General features: G+C 39.8%; 3 protein-coding genes across 3 annotated transcripts; 1 reads left to right on the plus strand and 2 right to left on the minus strand.

Moving 5' to 3' along the window:
* Positions 1-5: 5 nt before the first annotated feature.
* lamtor5 (late endosomal/lysosomal adaptor, MAPK and MTOR activator 5) lies at positions 6-5488 on the minus strand. Its single transcript, XM_054772584.1, has 4 exons — positions 5347-5488; positions 5208-5269; positions 4736-4853; positions 6-153 (listed from the first exon to the last, which is right to left on the minus strand). The coding sequence occupies exons 1-4, from the start codon at positions 5379-5381 to the stop codon at positions 93-95; spliced, it is 276 nt and encodes a 91-aa protein (XP_054628559.1). The 5' UTR covers positions 5382-5488; the 3' UTR covers positions 6-92.
* A 2945-nt stretch (positions 5489-8433) lies between these two features.
* prok1 (prokineticin 1) lies at positions 8434-9906 on the plus strand. The gene is made up of 3 exons (XM_054789040.1): positions 8434-8524; positions 9343-9468; positions 9784-9906. Exons 1-3 carry the CDS (start codon positions 8450-8452, stop codon positions 9904-9906), a joined length of 324 nt encoding a protein of 107 aa, XP_054645015.1. The 5' UTR covers positions 8434-8449.
* Positions 9907-15103: 5197 nt separating this feature from the next.
* Positions 15104-18749, minus strand: LOC129187105 (uncharacterized). Its single transcript, XM_054786006.1, has 6 exons — positions 18652-18749; positions 18278-18589; positions 17704-17827; positions 17491-17609; positions 17334-17380; positions 15104-17229 (listed from the first exon to the last, which is right to left on the minus strand). Exons 1-6 carry the CDS (start codon positions 18680-18682, stop codon positions 17059-17061), a joined length of 804 nt encoding a protein of 267 aa, XP_054641981.1. The 5' UTR covers positions 18683-18749; the 3' UTR covers positions 15104-17058.
* Between the last annotated feature and the right edge of the window lie 664 nt (positions 18750-19413).

Genomic DNA, 19413 nt, shown 5'->3' on the forward strand with positions numbered 1-19413 from the left:
TGACTGACACACTGTAGTATTTTCATGTAACTGGCATGAGTCCAATGTGTTTATCTGTACATATGTTTCTTGTCTCGTTGGCCAAGGTCTTTTTAAGAGGCAATTTTATGAACAGCAATTGTGACGGTCCCATGACTCCTCACCAGAATGTTCCTGGATAAACAAAAACAACACAATCACATAAATATTGTAATAAGGAACTCACTTACACATCATTTTAATGTCAATATACTCACAGTCATGATTCATTCCGAGAGCATATTTTGAGTTAACATGATATTTTTTTGTTGAATGTTTGTCTTTTGGATGCAAAAGGCTTTCCAAAGTTGTGTCAACGTTATTAATGACACAAATTCACCACTGCCATTGCTTTTTTCACACATTTGGACAAAAACAACCTTATTTTTTGGCCAATTTTGAGAAAACAATTTTGTACCAGTCTAAATGATCCTGGCATCGTTTAGCCTAACCTAGGCCAGTGACTGCCAACCACGGTGTTCTGGCACATTTAGTGCTGTGAGAGCTCATCAGGCATTATCCAATTTCCCTTACTCGTCTGAAAATGATTATTTATTTACTACAAATAATGCAGTATGTTCATCTATATATCTATGCCAGTGACATACTGTGCAGTGACAGGCAGAACAATTAAATACTCTTCCACTAGATGGCAGAAGGTACATACATAATTAACCTGTGCATCCAACTATTGCCATTCATTCAACTTTTTTGTTAGGTGGTGCGCCTAATGTAAAATACGATGAGGAAACTAATCTATAGACCAAATCTTCTCAAAAGTGCCACTTGAAAAATATTTTGCTTTGCAAGTACCACCGTAACCTAGTAAACATGTTGGACGGACAGTCAAGGGCTAAGGGTTTGTATCGCTGTTGGAATATCTGTGTGGTGTTTGCATGCTCTCCACGTGCGTGCATGGGTTTTGTACAAATATCTGGCTTCCTCCTACAGTCCAAAAATATGCATGGTAGGCTAATTAAAGATTCTAAATTGTCCATTGGTGAGAATGTGAGTGTGAATGGCTGATTGGCTGGCAACCAGTCCACGGTTTACGCCGCCTCTTGCCCAAAGTTAGCTGGGATAGGCTCCAGCTTACTCGTGACCCTAATGAGGACAAGAGATATAGATAATGGATGGAAGTACCAACATTTTTGCTACCTCTGCTTACAATTATTTCAAGTAAATGAAGAGTTCAAACAAAAATAAGTTGGATCACAACATTATTTCAAATGAAAATAAAAGGTGCATGAAATAAATTATTTTTAATTTTGTCATCACATCCCACCTTGTTTAAAGCGGTCAGCAAGCAGACCTTTATCATCTTTGGGTCGCTGAATGGTCCGGCATCACTCGTAGGTGTCTTTGAAAGTTTTTAATTTGTGTGTGTGTGTGTATACAAACCGAGCGGATGGACTGCATCAACGTAATTTTTCGTCTGAAAGTGCCTCTGCAGGTTCTATTCCTTCCAGCAGTTACTTTGATACAAAGTAAACACAGCGGCTTTCCTACTGCATTTTTAGTAAATGCAGATTCGCTGTTAAAAGTGTTGACGCACTGTTTTGTTTACTTTTTTTTTTTTATTAAAGTTGATCGCACCATATTTTTTTTTCAACGCGAGCAGTCTTCTTCTGCTGTTGCTGCTGTTGTATTGTGGCACATATGCACCCCTGCAGAGCAAAGGATGTACTGAATATATGAGTACTTCTCTAATTAGATTGGATGGTTTACATTATCCATCCATCCATTTTCTATGCCGTTTATCCTCATTAGTGTCGCAGGGGTATGCTGGAGCCTATCCCAGCTGACTTCGGGCGAGCGGCATTATTTCCGTGCGTTTTGGCAGGCCCATGGGCCGCCTTTTGAGGATGTAGGATTTAGAACATCAGATATGACTGTCTTGGGAAAGACTATGAAGAATTTTGGAACTGAAACTTTTGGTCAAATGTAACACAAAAACAATATATATATATATATATATATATATATATATATATATATATATATATATATATATTAGGGCCATCATTCAATTAAAACATGTCATCACGATTAATCACATGTCAATAGTTAACTTGTAATTAATCACTATTAATTGCAGATAAAGAAGCTTTTCTTCGTGATAAGCGTACCTTTGAAAGGTCATTAAACGTTTTTAATACACCTATCAACATGAGACTGGATCATGTTTGCTTTATAAACAAATCTCACAAAATATAATTGTGACTAACATTACAAATAAAGGTTTGCAAAAACACCCACCAACTAAATGAAATGAAAACAGGGTGTTGGAAAAATAAATATTGCCAACTTTCAAAAAATAACGTGCTCAAGAACAGTCAGTAGTTTACAAAACTAGGACTGCGCCAATATACTGTAGTGCAGTCAGGCTATAGCTTATAATTCACGTCCAAACACTTTTACGGAGACATATACACACACACAAACACTCTTTTACACTCACATAATCACAATTTTCTTGGTCAAACTTGACAACTTCTTGACAAACACAGCAGTGTGCACAAACACCAATCAATCACTAATAAATAATAACAATAAAGATAATAAATTCCATCACGGCCCTTTACTGCCATCTCATTGAGCGCTGTATGTGCTTGCTCACATTCCGCCTTTGTCCCCACATACTAAGGTGACACAAGTCCTCCAAATAGCTGTCTTCGACTATGCCTGCCAGTAACTAGCAGCTCGTAACCCAAATTTTAGCTCGTAGTTCAAAAGCAAAACATCAGCCAAGAGACGGCTTGTATCCAGAAACACACTCTTTGGTACCACTGTATAAATGACAATAAAAAAATACCTGCAGTGCTCCAGCAGTTTCTCCGGCTGAATCCAGCAAGTGGCATTTGAGACTTGACGTAGCCCGGTGATAATTCAACTCACAGCGACAGTAGATACAATTAGGGGTGCAACGATTCCTCGAATATTTAGAGTACTGTGATTACAAATATAAGCAAGGACTTTTTCTGCCTCGTGGAAGCTTATGTCACCAATGCACTTACGTCACACATGCAGAGGACAACTAGGGCCCTAAGATTTGTGCGTTAACAAAATCACGGATGGAATCGCGGACTTGGCCAATAAAAATGGAATTTACTGTTAAACGTGGAATCGAGGGAGTCCAGTTTGGGGGCCTTAGGATCTCGTCTCTGCTCTTCGCAGATGATGTGGTTCTGATGGCGTCATCAGGCTGTGACCTTCAGTGTTTACTGGGGCGCTTCGCAGCTGAAAGTGAAGCTGAGACTCAGCACCTCCAAATCCGAGGCCGTGGTTCTCAGTCGGAAAAGGGTGGATTGCACCCTCCGGGTTGGAAGTGAGGTCTTGACCCAGGTGGCGAAGTTCAAGTATCTCGGGGTCTTGTTAAAGAGTGAGGGAAGGTTGGAGTGTGAGGTCAACAGGAGGATCGGCGCAGCGTCTGCAGTAACGCGGTCGCTGTACAGGACCGTCGTGGTGAAGAGAGAGCTGAGGCGGAGGGCAAAGCTCTCAATTTACCGGTCGATCTATGTTCCCACTCTCACCTATGGTCATGAGCTTTGGATCGTGACGCAAACAACAAGATCGCAGATACAAGCGGCGGAAAACAGTTTCCTCCGTAGGGTGGCTGGCCTCACCCTAAGACACATGTGTCAAACTCGTGCCATTGAGGGCCGAGACGCTGCAGGTTTTCTTTCCAGCCGGTCACTAAAGCAGGTGATTTTAATGATCAACACCTCCTTCCATTTGAGGGAAGGCGCTCATCAATTAAAATCACCTGCTGGAGAAAGTGGTTGGAGAGAAAGCCTGCAGTGTCTTGGCTCTCCATGGCACAAGTTCGACACCCCTGCCCTAAGAGATACGGTGAGGCGCTCGGTCATCCCAGTAGGGCTCAGAGTAGAGCCGCTGCTCCTTCACATCAAGAGGAACTAGTTGAGGTGGCTCGGGCAACTAGTTTGGATGCCTCCCGGACGCCTCCATGGTGAGGTGTTTCGGGCATGCCCAACCGGAGCCCTGGGGCAGACCTAGGACACGCTGGAGGGATTATGTCTCACAGCTGGCCTGGGACAGCCTTGGTGTCCTCGCGGTGGAACTGGAAGAGGTGGCTGGAGACCGGGAAATCTGGACTTCCCTACTGAGACTGCTGCCCCCGCGACCCGTACCCGGATAAGTGGAAGAAAATGGATGAATGAATTTAATCGAAAGATCATCCATTAGAATATCCATGATTACAATGTGTTGTTTTGTTTGTAGAAGAAGTTTTCTGTTCTCCAAAGTATTATGACACGACACAAAATGATGTGACCATACTTACAAGAATAATGTATGTTAAAATCATGGAGGATTTAAAACGCTTATTATAGCAAGCCTCAAGCAGAGAACATTAATAAAGTGAATTGAGAATAACCTGCTCAGGATTTATAGTCTGTTAGATTCTCTTTTGAAATGGAAAACTTGCACCTTGTTGGCAAAATGTTATCCTTCCATACTTAGAAAGCATATAAAGGTTAGTGTCGTGTTCATCTTCAGGATGACAAGAAAAATACTAAAAATGGCTTCTCATTCAAATAACGAAACATAACTGGAGTAGATAAAGATGTCCATTAGATGGCAGTATAGCCAAACAAACCAAGTCAGTGCGATTGTCTGTTCTACGTTGGAGCTCTGGTTTATACAGTGCATAAGAAGCTACTGTAAATAACAACATACATAACCGTAAGAGTCTCACCCTGAGTCAGACTCCAGACACACAGTAGGAGTGTCTGTGGGGTCTCTGGTGAGAGCTGCAGCTTGTTTGGCCAAAACTGACACAACACCTCCATGCTCATCTGACAGGGAGCCTCGGCCTGTTTTGGAGTCACATAGGTCAGAACAGCCCCATAATTCATTCAAGTGGAAAATATGGTGTGTAGATATAAAAAAAACAATTGGCAGATTCTTCCCTTACCATTCAAAATGACAGCTAGATTCATGCGATCACGTGATGTGAAATGTTATGACATGTATTGTTGAAATTGACTTTTTTGTTCGTTTATTTTCTACACGTAGTTCTCAATTCACGTGCAGTACTAATAATATTGTGTAAACAAAGTATATTAGTGAACTAACGACACGAGTTACACGTATGTGTCGTTTTCTAAGAGACACTAAGCCTCTGTTTATTTTGCTACCGGTATCAGAGAGAAAATGACTTTACTTACAGCCCAGATTGTGTCCTTGCTGATCCGTACAAAGCACACCAACCACTGCTGGATTCTTCATGCTGCATACAAGGCAAGACAAACGACATTTAATGTGTAAAGACAAACAAAGTCAAAACACAGGCTAAGAATGACTTACGTGTCATCAAGGTGTTGCTCTAAGGTCGATTCCATTCGAAATCAGACGAAAACACGAAATATTTCAGCTTATTTTAGGAAGATGTCTTGTTGTAATAGATTTCCGGCTTGAGTCAGCTGCCTGTGACGTAGGCTACGAGTCTTCGCGAGGGCCAAAAAGCAAGAAATGGGATTGTTTTTTTATTGCCACTTTATGGTCATTGATTACAGCAATTCATGTCATACTAAACATTCATCAAGCAAGCATTTCTTGGTTTTTGTTTAATATATAGTCTCTTGGCCCTCCATTTAATATATAGTCTCCGTTTAATATATAGTCTCCAAATACGTTTTTGCCACTTCTTGCACTGCACAGGTATATTATTGCCACCTGTCAATTGTGATTTATTTTTTTTTATTGATTCTGTGTTCTAATTGTGCAAAAAATCCGAAGAATAACATAGACAGAGATATGTGTGCTATATGTTATTTATACCCGTCAATTAAATTATTTCATTACAATTGTGCAAATAAACGAAACACTACATTTGATAGAAAAGATGCAGACTACATTTGAAAAGGTACTAAAATATATGGGTACAGTACACAAATTTAACTTTCTAAATTAAGTAGAGGTTTGGAGTACAATACATTTTGATAAATCCTTTAGCATTGAAATTTAGAATTTCCAAGTATTTTAATATACCTGGAAATAATAACAATTAATAATATCAACCATCTGTAATTTCCTTAGTGAAGTGCTGTATGGGTTTTAATGAAAGGTTACATCTTGTTACACATTTCTTCATCCATGACTCACATTCTTCAAGCCAGTCCCAAACAGGGAGAGCCATGTGAAAGTAAAATTAAATGTTTTAATCTCCCGTATTTATGGAACTTCCTAATAATAGCTTTCCTGTCTGTTCTGACGAGCTGAACAGTTACTAACAATCAGATGTTGAGCACGAATTCAGCAATGCTTAAGAAAAACTCAATCCCTGTCAGATGTTCCATTATCATAAGATCTTGGGGACACATTGCGTCCTATAGGTCAGCACTCAGATCACAAAAAAAGTATGAGTGGATGCAACACCCACCATTAACATGTTAATATAACTTAATATAAACTGCAATATTGATCATATGATATTGCATGAATGCTATGGGCATAAAGCAAGAACCTCTTTTTTTCTTGGAGCATTATGTTGATGGATGTTGTTAATGTATTTTCTTTAAAAGTTTGCTGTCGGCTGCAAAGTCTGCTCTCACCTTCCAGATTGTTTTCTGCTATCTGCCCCAAGACAGGCAGGCCTTAAAGCGGCTGCTGACAGGGCAGAAATGAGTGAATATAATTATGTGGGTAGAATCCATCATCGGCACTGCTGCAGGCTAATGTCCTGCTCACTAAAGCTAGGGTCTCTTCCTGAACTTAAATCAACCACGCTGACACACACACACACACACACACACTTCATCGATGACATAAGAGTAGACTCATTTGCTGGATGTGACCACTTCCTAACCTCACTAAATCAGCGAAAAAGAGTCAAATCTCAAATGGTGATTTGACTAATAGTTGATGTACTGTACCACCATTTTGTCATAGACTGGCCGAAACACCCACAGCCCACCCACCACCAACATTAGGTACACTTACACAATCTAATGTGATCCAATACAATAGCTGTATCAAAAATGTATGCTCAGTTTTGATAGACACTGTCAAATCATGGTGGCCACTGAACTAAACATATCACATTTTTATAAATACTTCAAAAAGCAATTTGTATATGCAGTATATTTATTTATATACTGTAAATGTACAGTATATGTGTGTGTGTGTGTGTGTGTGTGTGTGTCTTCCCAGCGAATAGCAATCTCAATTTTAAGGAAGAAAGTCGTGATTGGCATTTTCCCATGAGGCCGCACGGTGGTCTAGTGGTTAGCATGTTGGCTACACAGTAACAGTCTGGAGATCGGGAAGACCTGATCTCGATTCTCCCTTGGGCATTTCTGTGTGGAGTTTGCATGTTCTCCCCGTGTGTGCGTGGGTTTTCTCCGGGTTCTCCGGTTTCCTCCCACATTCCAAAAACATGCATGTTAGGTTAATTGGTGACTCTAAATTGTCCATAGGTATGAATGTGAGTGTGAATGGTTGTTTGTCTGTATGTGCCCTGCGATTGGCTGGCGACCAGTCCAGGGTGTACCCCACCTGTTGCCTGAAGTCAGCTGGGATAGGCTCCAGCATACCCCCGCGACCCTAATGAGGAGGAGCGGCATAGAAAATGGATGGATGGCATACTGCAGCCTTATTCATGAAGATGCAAGAAGAAACAAGCTCTTTATGACAAATTTTTGTGGAAAAAAATATTTTAGCTGACATCTTGTGTTGTGTTTTGTTTTGTGGTGTTCATATAAGGTTATATGAAATTTTGCTAAGTAAACCTGATTTAGTTACTAAATACAATTCAGCCGACAGTATTAATATTTTAACACACTTGGAGGAAGAAAAGTTGGGTCCAATGTCACAAAATAGAAGTTGATGTTAGAATGAATACCACCATGGATGCCCTGTGTCTCTCATTGTAACACATTCATTTGATATTAGCGATCATTCCAGGTAACTTATCATGTTACTGGTATAATTATGTCCGGCCATGACCACCAAAACTCCTGTTTTTATGGCACCTGTGCCTTTTGGCTCGCAGCGGTGTCTGACTCATCAGGGAGGACGTGAATGTCATCATGTGTTGAGGTTTCCCTATTTATACTATATTTCTGTGAATCACCTGGGTCATAGAAGCAGATGTGTCAAAATTCATGTCAGAGGTAAAGATAGATGAACAAGTAGAGGAACCCTCATCCGTCATCATGTGGATTAATGCATTTCACCAAGCATGTAAGAGACAAGCGTAGAGATATCTCACACAGAGGGGTGGGAGTTAGATGGGGGGTGAATCGGGCGAGTGTAGGAGGTGGATAAAGAGAGGAGCCTGAGTGACTTCCCACTCTACTGACTTTGGAAAGCTTCATGACCGGCGAGGGTGCAAAGGATCCATCGCAAGGTACAGGGGAAACCACTGCTGTCCTGTGCTGAAAAGTACTGCGGTTCTCCTGGTACCATCATGAGCTTCAGGACAGTGCTGCTGTCCTTCCTCCTCATGTCTCTGAGCTGGTCCAAAGGAGCTGTCATCACAGGAGTGAGTGACAACCTTCTGTTTATTTTAATAGCACAATGCATTTAGCATTAATTTCATTTTTTTCAACTTGAAAGTACACTTGTTATTTGTTGCACACATTTTCATTTATATTTTTAATGATAATTGTCTGTAAGGACCAGAGGGTCAAAGGTCCCCCCAAAAATATGGAAATTGGCATTTTTAGGCGACATGGTAGTCTGTTTCTGGAGTTTACTTGATCAAGGTAGCGGACACCCATATAGCACACCTTTAACTCTTACCTTCACTCTGAGACTGTGTCTTGTCTGCATGTGTAATAAATTAATTACATTTCCAAATTTACACAAAAAATAGTAAATCAAACTGTTTCATTTTGATGAATTGGCTTTGCTGCAATCCAATATATATTCCTGAAGCACAGCTACCAGCCAATCATATGTCTATATGATCTTCTTCAGTTTAGATATAGCCAAACTGTATACACTATATTTGTAATAAATGCAAAAAGCACAGTCACTTTTTTGATCAATGAAGTTAAATGTGATTACACATGACAGCGTGGAGCCCACATCCTTGTCCCCCTCCTCCTTATTCACGGCCACTGGAAACACCAGAGGAAATTATATTATTGCTGTGATTGATACTCGTTTATAATTGGATTAGGGAGATGACAAGCAATGACACCAAGGACAAATGTACGTGGGTGAATGGAAGTGAAAATGAAATTCAAACAAAACAGGTTATATTGCCATTTGGATTAACACAGTACTGATTTATTGGCATCAGTAAAGTCTCATCTGACCGTTCTCTTTATATCTGCTTGACGGTGTCTCCTCCAGGCTTGTCAGCGAGACATACAGTGTGATTTTGGTACATGCTGCGCAGTAAGTCTATGGCTGAGGGGTCTGAGGATATGCGTCCCTAGAGGCATGGAAGGGGATGAATGCCACCCGCTGAGCCACAAGGTGGGCAAAACATGAGATGTTTAATCCTCACGGCATCACTCACTTTCATTCTCTCCCTCTTACTCACATTTTAAGTACTGAGATGCTGACAGAAGTCTTAAAATGCTGCAGATACTGCAGAGGCTATTGATCTACTGCACAGTGCAGCAGGCAATCAGGGGCCATACATCATTTAGATTATCTTAAGATGGCAGCAATGACTTGTGCCAAAGTATATCCATCTCTGAATTAAGACTTATTAAGAGCAGCTTTGACAACTCGCTTCTCCAGTGAAGTATTATATCACACTGAACTTCCTCTCTTTGCCACGTTTAGGTGCCGTACCCAGGGAAGCGGCAGCACCACACCTGTCCCTGTCTTCCTCATTTGGTGTGCACCAGGTACTCTGCAAATAAGCACAGATGCACCGATGACTACAAAAACATGGACTTTAAGTAAATGGCCATGCATGTAAATAATGGCCGACATTTTACTGTAAAGACTTGCACAGTTTGTGTATTAGCAACACATATTTCCTCTTGTATTCCTGTATTTCCTCATGTACGTATGTCAGTTGCACAATAACGTCTGAGTTGAATGTATTCTTGCACACATCAGGGAGAGATTAAGATACGCAGCAAACGAGCCATGGAGGATGTAAAGCACCTCCCACTAAACAGAATGAATGTTCAATGGAAGCTTTTGTGAACAATTAATGTATTTGCTGTTTTATTTTCATGCTCAGTTTATGTTGTGGATAAAGTGTTACTGCCAATAAAATACTGTATATGAAAACACAGTAAAGTAGTCATGTTCACTTTATGTTGTGTGGTTAGTTACCGTCGACCAGTCCAGGGTGTACCCCGCCCGCCCAAAATCAGCTGGGATAGGCTCCAGCACACCACCGGCCCTAATGAGGACAAGCGGTATAGAAAATGGGTGGATGGAGAGTCTTGTATTCTTTATGCTATGAGCTATGCTATGATTTTAAATACACTACTTTTTAAAACACACCAGGCACCGTTGGTGTATTTGCATTTCCCTTGCTCATCCAATCAGATAGTTCTGACTCGATCTAGATGCATTCATGGACTTGCGATGGGTTGGAAATATCAAACTTTTTTCGAAAATGCACATTTCCTCCACTGAGGTGTTAAAAAAATCACCAAGCTCAGCGAAGGGAGCCGCAACAGGGAAGCTGAAGAGCCGCATGGGGCTCCGGAGCCCCGGGGTGCCGACCCCTGGCCTATGATAACCACAAAACCAGTCGCTTCTCTGAGAGTGCTTTTGTGTATGCATGTACGTGTTATAGACATGTACATGAATACCAACAGCCGTGAATGACAGTCATTAACGCCAATTATTTCATTTGTGCTGAATGAGAATTGACCAAATATTTTATGCAGTTTAATTCATAATACATTTATAATGAACACAGACATTTTTGTACAATTTGTTCTTTTAAACCGCTATTGGAAACATATTCTAGCCGGTGGTGGTGTAGTTATATTTTTTTATTTAAACAAATGCAATTTGTAGCAAGTTGCATAGAGTCCCTTTAATATCTGTCTGACAGTGTCAACCATAACTAAACACAGGTACATTCATATTTTATATTAGACAGCAGAAGTCATTGTTCCATTTATCACAGCAAGTCTTCCAGGTCCTGAAGCAGCAAAACAGCCCCCGGCCCATCACACTACCACCCTCATATTTTACTGTTGGTATGATGTTTTTTTCTGAAATGTGGCATTACTTTTACGCCAGATGTAATGGGACACACGCCTTCCAAAAAGTTCAACTTTTGTTTTGTCCGACCACAGAGTATTTTCCCAAAGATCTTGGGGATCATAAAGATGTTTTCTGGCAAAATTGAGTCACGCCTTAATGTTCTTTTTGTTCAGCAGTGTTTTTTTGGGGGGCTATCACTTTTGTAGTAATTTGGATGTTCCACCTCTGTTGCCCGGGACTCCATGGGGTGGGGCGGAGATACCTCCTCCGTCCCTGGGTAGGGCGTTCCTGTGTCAGGGGCCGGGCGTGGGGTGGCCTCTGGCATGCCTGGTCCTGCTCCCTGGCCTCCCTTTGTGGGGTGTGGTCTCTCGCCGGTCTCCGGGGTTGGCTGCTCTGTTAGTCGTCTTGGAACATGGAAAAACAATTCAAAGCAATCAAACTAACTAACCTAGAGACTGTTTCTTTAAACTCCCATACTTATATAAAATTGAACATGTTTTCTTGAACATTTAAGTTTGTGTAGAAGTAGATTATCTTATTGTTAAACCATTAAGGTTGGGAATATCATTTGACTTTTAATTTGAATTATGTGTTAGAACTTGAGTTTGGAAGACTTTGTAACTTGCGCATACAATGGAACGGATAGAGTAAGGAACTCAAACAATGTACAGAGATGAGCAAATTCAAAAAACAATACAAGCAGTTGATGTTTGCTAAATACAAGGCAGAAGAGTCCTGATTGTTCTGTCAGGTTTGTTATTTTATTTTTTGTTATTTTATTTTATTTTACTTTTTATTTTTTATTTTTTTTTATAATTTTCTTTGTTGTGTTAAAAAAAAAAAAGCTTTGTTCTTTTTTATTTATTTATTTAGTATTGTCATCATTATTATTATTATTATTAATGTATGTGTATGTATATATATATATATATATATATATATATATATATATATATATATATATATATATATATATATATATATATATATATATAATTTTTGTTTTTTCTTCTTTCTTTTTTTGGGGGGGAGGGCTATCTTACCGTGATCTATTATGTGTTATCCTGACTATCACTGAAAACATGACATGGAATGCAGGAAGTGAACAATATGTACTGTACTAGATGTAGAATGGATGGGGGGTAGGATTAAATAAGCTTTGCTTCTTCCTACTCCTTTTGGACATGTGGAACTGTCAAAGAATGATTCATGAGATGTATTCCATTGTAACCTTCATGTTCAAATAAACTAAACCAAACCAAACCAAACCAAACCAAACCAAACCAAACCAATTGTAGAAGCAAAATTGGCTCAAAAAAGTAAATAGATAATATACACCACGGTTCAGTCTTTGGGAAGCCAGGGTCATCTCTAGAAATTGTTCAATTGCATTTTTAAAATGATCATGTTTTTCTTTCTTCACAAGTGGAACATATTTACGGGGTGAGATATTTTACAACTTAAAACAATGAATTATATCTAGGAGTCACCCTAATATACATACACTATATGTATATTTTAAAATACATACACATCATTATACCTAAAATGCAGGATATATACAGTCAGAGGTTGTCTACCTCTGCGTTGAACTGCTGAGGTAACCAAAAATCCCCAAAGAAGAAGCTAAGTCATGATGACTTTCTCCCTTGTCTGTTGAAATGAGACTGACAGCTGCTTTGCGTATGCAGGCTGGAAGTATGTGCTGTTGGATGAAAGAGCCTCCTTTCATAGCTGGCCTGCAATGTGATGCTAACCTGCCATTGGCCCTCCACTCCATGGCTGCTGACTGTCTGTGTCAACACTGCCAAGCTTGGATTGGTGTCATCACCCATTTTCCTCCCTTGAGCACTAATGAAACTGGCTAGAAATCTCTCTGTGTGTGTTCTGTTATTCATGGCCTTATGAGCACATATATACTGTATATACGGTCAAGTCATGGGCACCTCTTTGAGTGTGTGGCCCAAACATCAGTAAACTAGAGCTATACTCACGGTACACTATCTGTAAGGACATTTGCAGCAAAACAGAAACAAAATGATAAAAAATAAAGTCGCACAAAGCCTTCTGGAACTGGTGTGCTGCCATCAATGGCTCAAGTGTGTGCACCTCCGCTGACTACCAAGCTTCATTGAGGCTGGATGGTTGGTCCAGCCAATGAAATGAACAATATGAACGCCTGGTTTGGAGACTCAGCCAGCCAGTCCGGAGAGGTGAGTCATGACCTCACAGCATAGCATGTGGTGTATAGTTTCCCCTTATTCTGAACCCAGGGCAAACAGAAGTAGAGTTCTCTGACGTCAACTCCCCCCAAGTTAAAGCAAAGAAGTGTGCTTACGTTAGCTGCAAACCTGTAAAACACCAATAAATACAATCTCCCACTGGGTGTGTAAGGGCCTTTCTCTCACTGGCCCTGCATCTGCTTGTGTTAAAAGTACATTAAGGCTCCTCTCAATTTTCAGAAAACATCTTGATGATCCCCAAGACCTTTGGGAAAATACTCTGTGGTCTGACAAGACAAAAGTTGAACTTTATGGAAGGTGTGTGTCCCATTACATCTGGTGTAAAAGTAATGCCGCATTTCAGAAAAAGAACATCATACCTACAGTAAAATATGGTGGTGGTAGTGTGATGGTCTGGGGATGTTTTGCTGCTTCAGGACCTGGAAGACTTGCTGTGATAAATGGAACCATGAATTCTGCTGTCTACCAAAAAATTCTGAAGGAGAATGTCCGGCCATCTGTTCATGACCTCAGGCTAAAATGTACATGGGTTCTGCAGCAGGACAATGACCCAAAACACACCAGCAAGTCCACCTCTGAATGGCTGAAGAAAAACAAAATGAAGACTTTGGAGTGGCCTAGTCAAAGTCCTGACCTGAATTCTACCAAGATACTGTGACATGACCTGAAAAAGGTGGTTCATGCTGGAAAACCCTCCAATGTGGCTGAATGACAGCAATTCTGCAAAGATGAGTTGTGTTGTCATTGACTAATATTACATTTTTTTGATGATCTGGAACATTTAAGTGTGACAATTATGCAAACAAATAAGAAATCAGGAAGGGGGCAATCACTTTTTCACACCTTTGTAAGAAGATGTCAGGAGAAATGGAACAGTGGAACTGTAGGTGTAATTTGCAGCACTATGTCACAGTCATAAGTTTTTCGAACATTTTCCTCACTCATTGACCATAAGAGGAAGACACAGCTCTCAGTATGATGCAGTCACTGCGAAATGTGACGACAATAACAAAAATATTCTGATAATTATTTTTTTGCTAGCACATTACAAAACGGAAGATGAAATGGATTTTGTCAATTGAAAGAGCTCAAGCAAAAAACATTACTCAGTGCCATAACATTTTATCTTAATCTTGAGTCTCATTGTTGCACTGAAATGTCACTCAGTCCTGTCAGTTGACTCACTTGCTCCTCCGAGGTAAAGAAAAGAGTTGGCTAAAAATAAAATATCGAGCGGCTCTCTGTGAAGATGCAATCTATGTGGAGTCTTTAAAGGACAAACACAGATATAAGAAATGATTACATGATTTGATAGCAGAGCTGCTATCTTAACTTGTGAATGGGGGTGACATGCTGAAAGGTGTCAAAAGTGAAAGAAAAGCAGACAGAACTTGAATGACTTTGTTATCCTTTAGTGTGGAATTATCCTGGAAAAGTTGTCTAAAGCTTTTCAAACTAAAACTAAGTGTTGTTTATATACTAATTAGAGGGAAAATAAATATTGTACTTACGGTTTACTTTATACAAGTACAATTGTATACTTACACTTGTACAAACTGTACAACAAACCTGTACAAACCACAAGCGTTATATCGATGAGTGGTGACTTACGTTTTCTGGTTGTCATACTTTGATAGATATGTAATGACCGGGTAAGCCCAAATGTATTCATACACCCTCATACACCCAAATTCTGAGCTAAAGTGGATTTGTATTTGATGAATGGGCATCTTCTGGCTGGAAATGACACACAATAAAGTGGCAAAGTTGTGCTAGAGATGTATTTTTCCATTTCAAAAATTATTCATATCTTACAATTTAGATGAAACACAAACGTTTGCACCATTCTAAATGATCCCAGTCAATTTGAACATAATCTACAACATTATAATCTACTATAAATTTATTGTCTGGACAAACGGTGTATGTGTAACAGCTCACATAAAAACTTTGATGCGAGACATCAGCAAAATCTGGTAAAAAAAAAAATCATTTAAAGCATTAACTCTACACTTGTTTTGCTTTTTCCCTGGCTTTCTTTGTGTTTTTTTGCCAACACGGATGGGTACCCGTGGTGGCAAGGACAAGTGTGATGATAGCCATTTAACCGAAACTGAAATTTATACATTTGACCCGAATATAAGAGAGTATTATACTGTATATTTCTACTAGTAGATATATACACTCAACAAAAATATAAACGCAACACTTTTGTTTTTTTTAGATGAACTCAAAGATGTAAAACTTTTTCCACATAAACAATATCACCATTTCTCTCACAAATGTGAGAGTGGCCTTTTATTGTGGGCAGTCTAAGGCACACCTGTGCACTAATCATGGTGTCCAATCAGCATCTTGATATGGCACGCCTGTGAGGTGGGATGGATTATCTCAGCAAAGGAGAAGTTCTCACCATCACAGATTTAGACAGATTTGTGAACAATATTTGAGAGAAATGGTGATATTGTGTACGTGGAAAAAGTTTTAGATCTTTGAGTTCATTTCATAAAAAATGGAAGCAAAAATAAAAGTGTTGCGTTTATATTTTTGTTGAGTGTATATTCTCCCATTCCGTGTGGAAGAGCTATGTTTTTGGCTGCTTACTTCCCCACTCCATTTAAAACACTTTCTTAAGTTTCGAACAAATAAACTAGTTAGCTTTCTATATGCTATGAACGAAGGCTGTTTCTTATGTCCCTGTAATGATCCTGTTGTCTGTGTAATGTAGTGTAAACAAAGAATAATAGGAGTGTAAAGGTGACTATAGGGGTGTTATTTCAGGTCTGCAGCGCTCTAATAATGGTAATAAACACATTTTGAATGTCAAAGAGGTTTTGCATGCTCTAACTACAAAAACATTCTGTATATTTAATATAGAATCCCACTTTGCAAAATTCACTTATCGCGGTTGGGTCTGTGATAAACGAGGGATGACTGTATACGATGTTGGATTCGCGGGAAGCATACAAGATGATATTTTAACATTAATATTAAGAAAGCTACAATGACAAAATATAGCAATGGACAAACAGACTCGACAGACAGACAAACTGAGTCACAAAACAGTGAAGACACATTTTGAAATGTTTTAGAACTTTGCATGCATGACCTAAGCGTGATGCTTTTAACCGTCTAAGTTTTTAGTACAAATTTAAACAAAAACTAAAAATGATAAAAGTCAAAATGATGAGAGCAGTTGTCGCTGTTACTACTAATCGTTTATGTTGACGGGTCGTTATGAAAAGACACATGAAATAGATTGCGGATCGCAGCGGATTAGTTTTATGGTCACCCTAAAAGAACTACAGTTCTCATGATGCTTAAGCGGTGTTTATACTTTTGCCTCAATCTACTACCAGTTGTTATTACACTGTTATTATATTGAAAATTATTTTCTTATTTTAAGGGTCCTCCTATATCTTATTGAATTTTGACAATTATTTCAACATAGGAATGTTGTCCTGGCGGGTCAATACAATACCGTATAGCTAAAACGACAATAGGGTCAATATTAATAAAAGAAGAATGTACTGTATAATGCGAAACGGTGGTAACAGGTCAATGAGCCTCCTGCTAGAAGTAAGGGGTTCAAACCAAATGGCGTCAAGATCAGTTGAGATCACACACCCCTGCACTTTCACTGGTGGAGTGCCACTATGGAGTACTCCACCTCGCCATCATGCTCCGCCCTCCCGTGGGAGTGGGAGCCTCCTGTGCGTGCCTTTTGTATATTCACATTAGCATACAGCTCAACGGGTTCGTCCTGATGACAGAAATCCACGGTAGTGTAGATCACACCGGCCGTCTCCTAGTAGCAGAAACACTCTGTCACCAAACATGGTCCTTGTGTTTAAAACAGCAGTGCGACAAAAGTGAGTCACTGCGGTCTCATGTTTCCTTTTTAACACCTACTGTGGCCTCTTGTTTGGGTGACTCATGCAGACATTTTCCACACTTGTCTAGAAAGAAATGTGCAATGATTCCATTTAGAAAAACTGCGCAATCCACAAAATGACTATGATATTTTTGGATTTGAATGATTTACACACAAAAAAATCTCAATGCTTACCTAAATGTTTGGGCTTAATCTTGAGTCTGAAGCAAACGGCTCCAATTACTGAGGCGACAACAAGGATGACGCTCATGGATACAGCAAGAGCTACTTGTGGGCCAAAAGTCCAGACAGTTCTGGAAAGGAGACAAGGATCACCATTGTGTTCAGGCATCACTGAGAGAGAGCACACTGACAGTGCAGTAATGTGCATGAGAGTGAAACCAGTACATGGGAGAATCGCTGTGGTCCTGCGCTACTTGTGAACCAGTCGACTCTGGACTTGTTGGCGTGTTGGGGTATTGAACGGTTTTTGACAGCGGGACCTTAGACTGGTTGTGGTCCGCTGAAGCACCTGCACATGGAAAGGCTTTCTGCTTAAAATGATTGTGGAGTAGAGTTGCATTAAGAAACAGTTTTGTTGTTGACATTGGTACAAGACTCAGCACATGTAATAACATTATGCTATAATAAACATTGTTTGTTGACTGCAACAACACAAAGCATGCCAGTCAACCCTCAGGTTTTCTTTGGTAAGAAGGCTATTTCGCCCTTATTTCGATCGTTCCCCGTGTAAATAGACTAACGTAAATTTCTATCCCTCCCATTGTGCAGGTGACAGAAGTAATGTCCATCATTTTCAAATGCTAATCTTGACAGTCGTGACAGAAACTCCATTCATCACAAAGCAGTGTAACTTCAAAATGGTTTTTGAAGCTGTTACACTAAAACACAATGCTTATGTTTTAGTGCTGCATCAATTTTAGCATTGCAAGTGGACGTTAACGTAAATACAAAGACTTACCAGACACCTGAAAAGAATAATCTGCATATATGTAGCTGGGAGCACCCATCACAGCACACCTGTAGTAGCCCCCATCAAGAATCCGAACCCTTGATATGCTGAACACAATCCAGCTCTTAGTCTCAATCTTCGTCACTCTTCCTCTTAAGAAATTATTGGTGTATCCTGTACTGTCCAGAAGAGCATGACACCCGCTGGTATAAACCTTACAGCACGACTTGATGTTTTGCTTATAAACCGGTGGGAAGTCAAGTCTCAGAAAAATGTTGCCAAACTCCTTAACCGTCTGCAGAGCACTCACTCCGGGGATATCTGGAAAACGCAAAAAGGTTTTACACACAGAAAATAGTTTTGTGATTTTTTTTTTGCCTTACCTAACAAGAGAAAAAAGAAAAAGAACTTCATTTTCAAAGAATTATTCAAGGAAGAAGAGCACTTTTGACAGTATTTATTTAAAAGCTTCCTTGCAAATAAAAAGAGGAAGGTCTTCGTTTAGCTGCTTGGTGGCAGGTTTGATGCAGTTTTGTCACCAGTAATACTGCCATAACTTCCCTTTTCACATTTATTTTAGCCTCAATTGGACATCTACATTTTAAACATTGTGTTATGAAAGTAGATTTGGCAGCAACCATTAGCTCCCTATATATAATATTACATACAGTGGTGTGAAAAACTGTGGGCCCCCTTCCTGATTTATTTTTTTTTTGCATGTTGGTTTCAGATCATCAAACAAATTTAAATATTAGTCAATGACAACACAAAATGCCGTTTTTTAAATGAAAACTTTTATTATTAATGGAGAAAAAAAATCCAAACCGACATGGCCATGTGTGAAAAAGTCAAATAACTGGTTGGGCCACCCTTAGCAGCAACGACTGCGTTTGTGATGAACTTGCAATGAGTTTCTTCCAGCGCTGTGGAGGAGTTTTGGCTCACTCGTCTTTGCAGAATTGTTGTAATTCAGCTGCATTGGAGGGTTTTCGAGCATGAAGTGCCTTTTTAAGATCATTCCACAGCAACTCAATAGGATTCAGGCTATAACGCAGGGGTGGGTCAACCAAGGCCCGGGGGCCAAGTGTTTGAATGCCGCCCGCCAGTTGCTTCCAAAGTATTTAAACTTTTAACATACAAGCTGC

This window comes from Dunckerocampus dactyliophorus, chromosome 1 (genome assembly GCF_027744805.1).
Source record: "Dunckerocampus dactyliophorus isolate RoL2022-P2 chromosome 1, RoL_Ddac_1.1, whole genome shotgun sequence".
Classification (NCBI taxonomy): Eukaryota; Metazoa; Chordata; class Actinopteri; order Syngnathiformes; family Syngnathidae; genus Dunckerocampus; species Dunckerocampus dactyliophorus.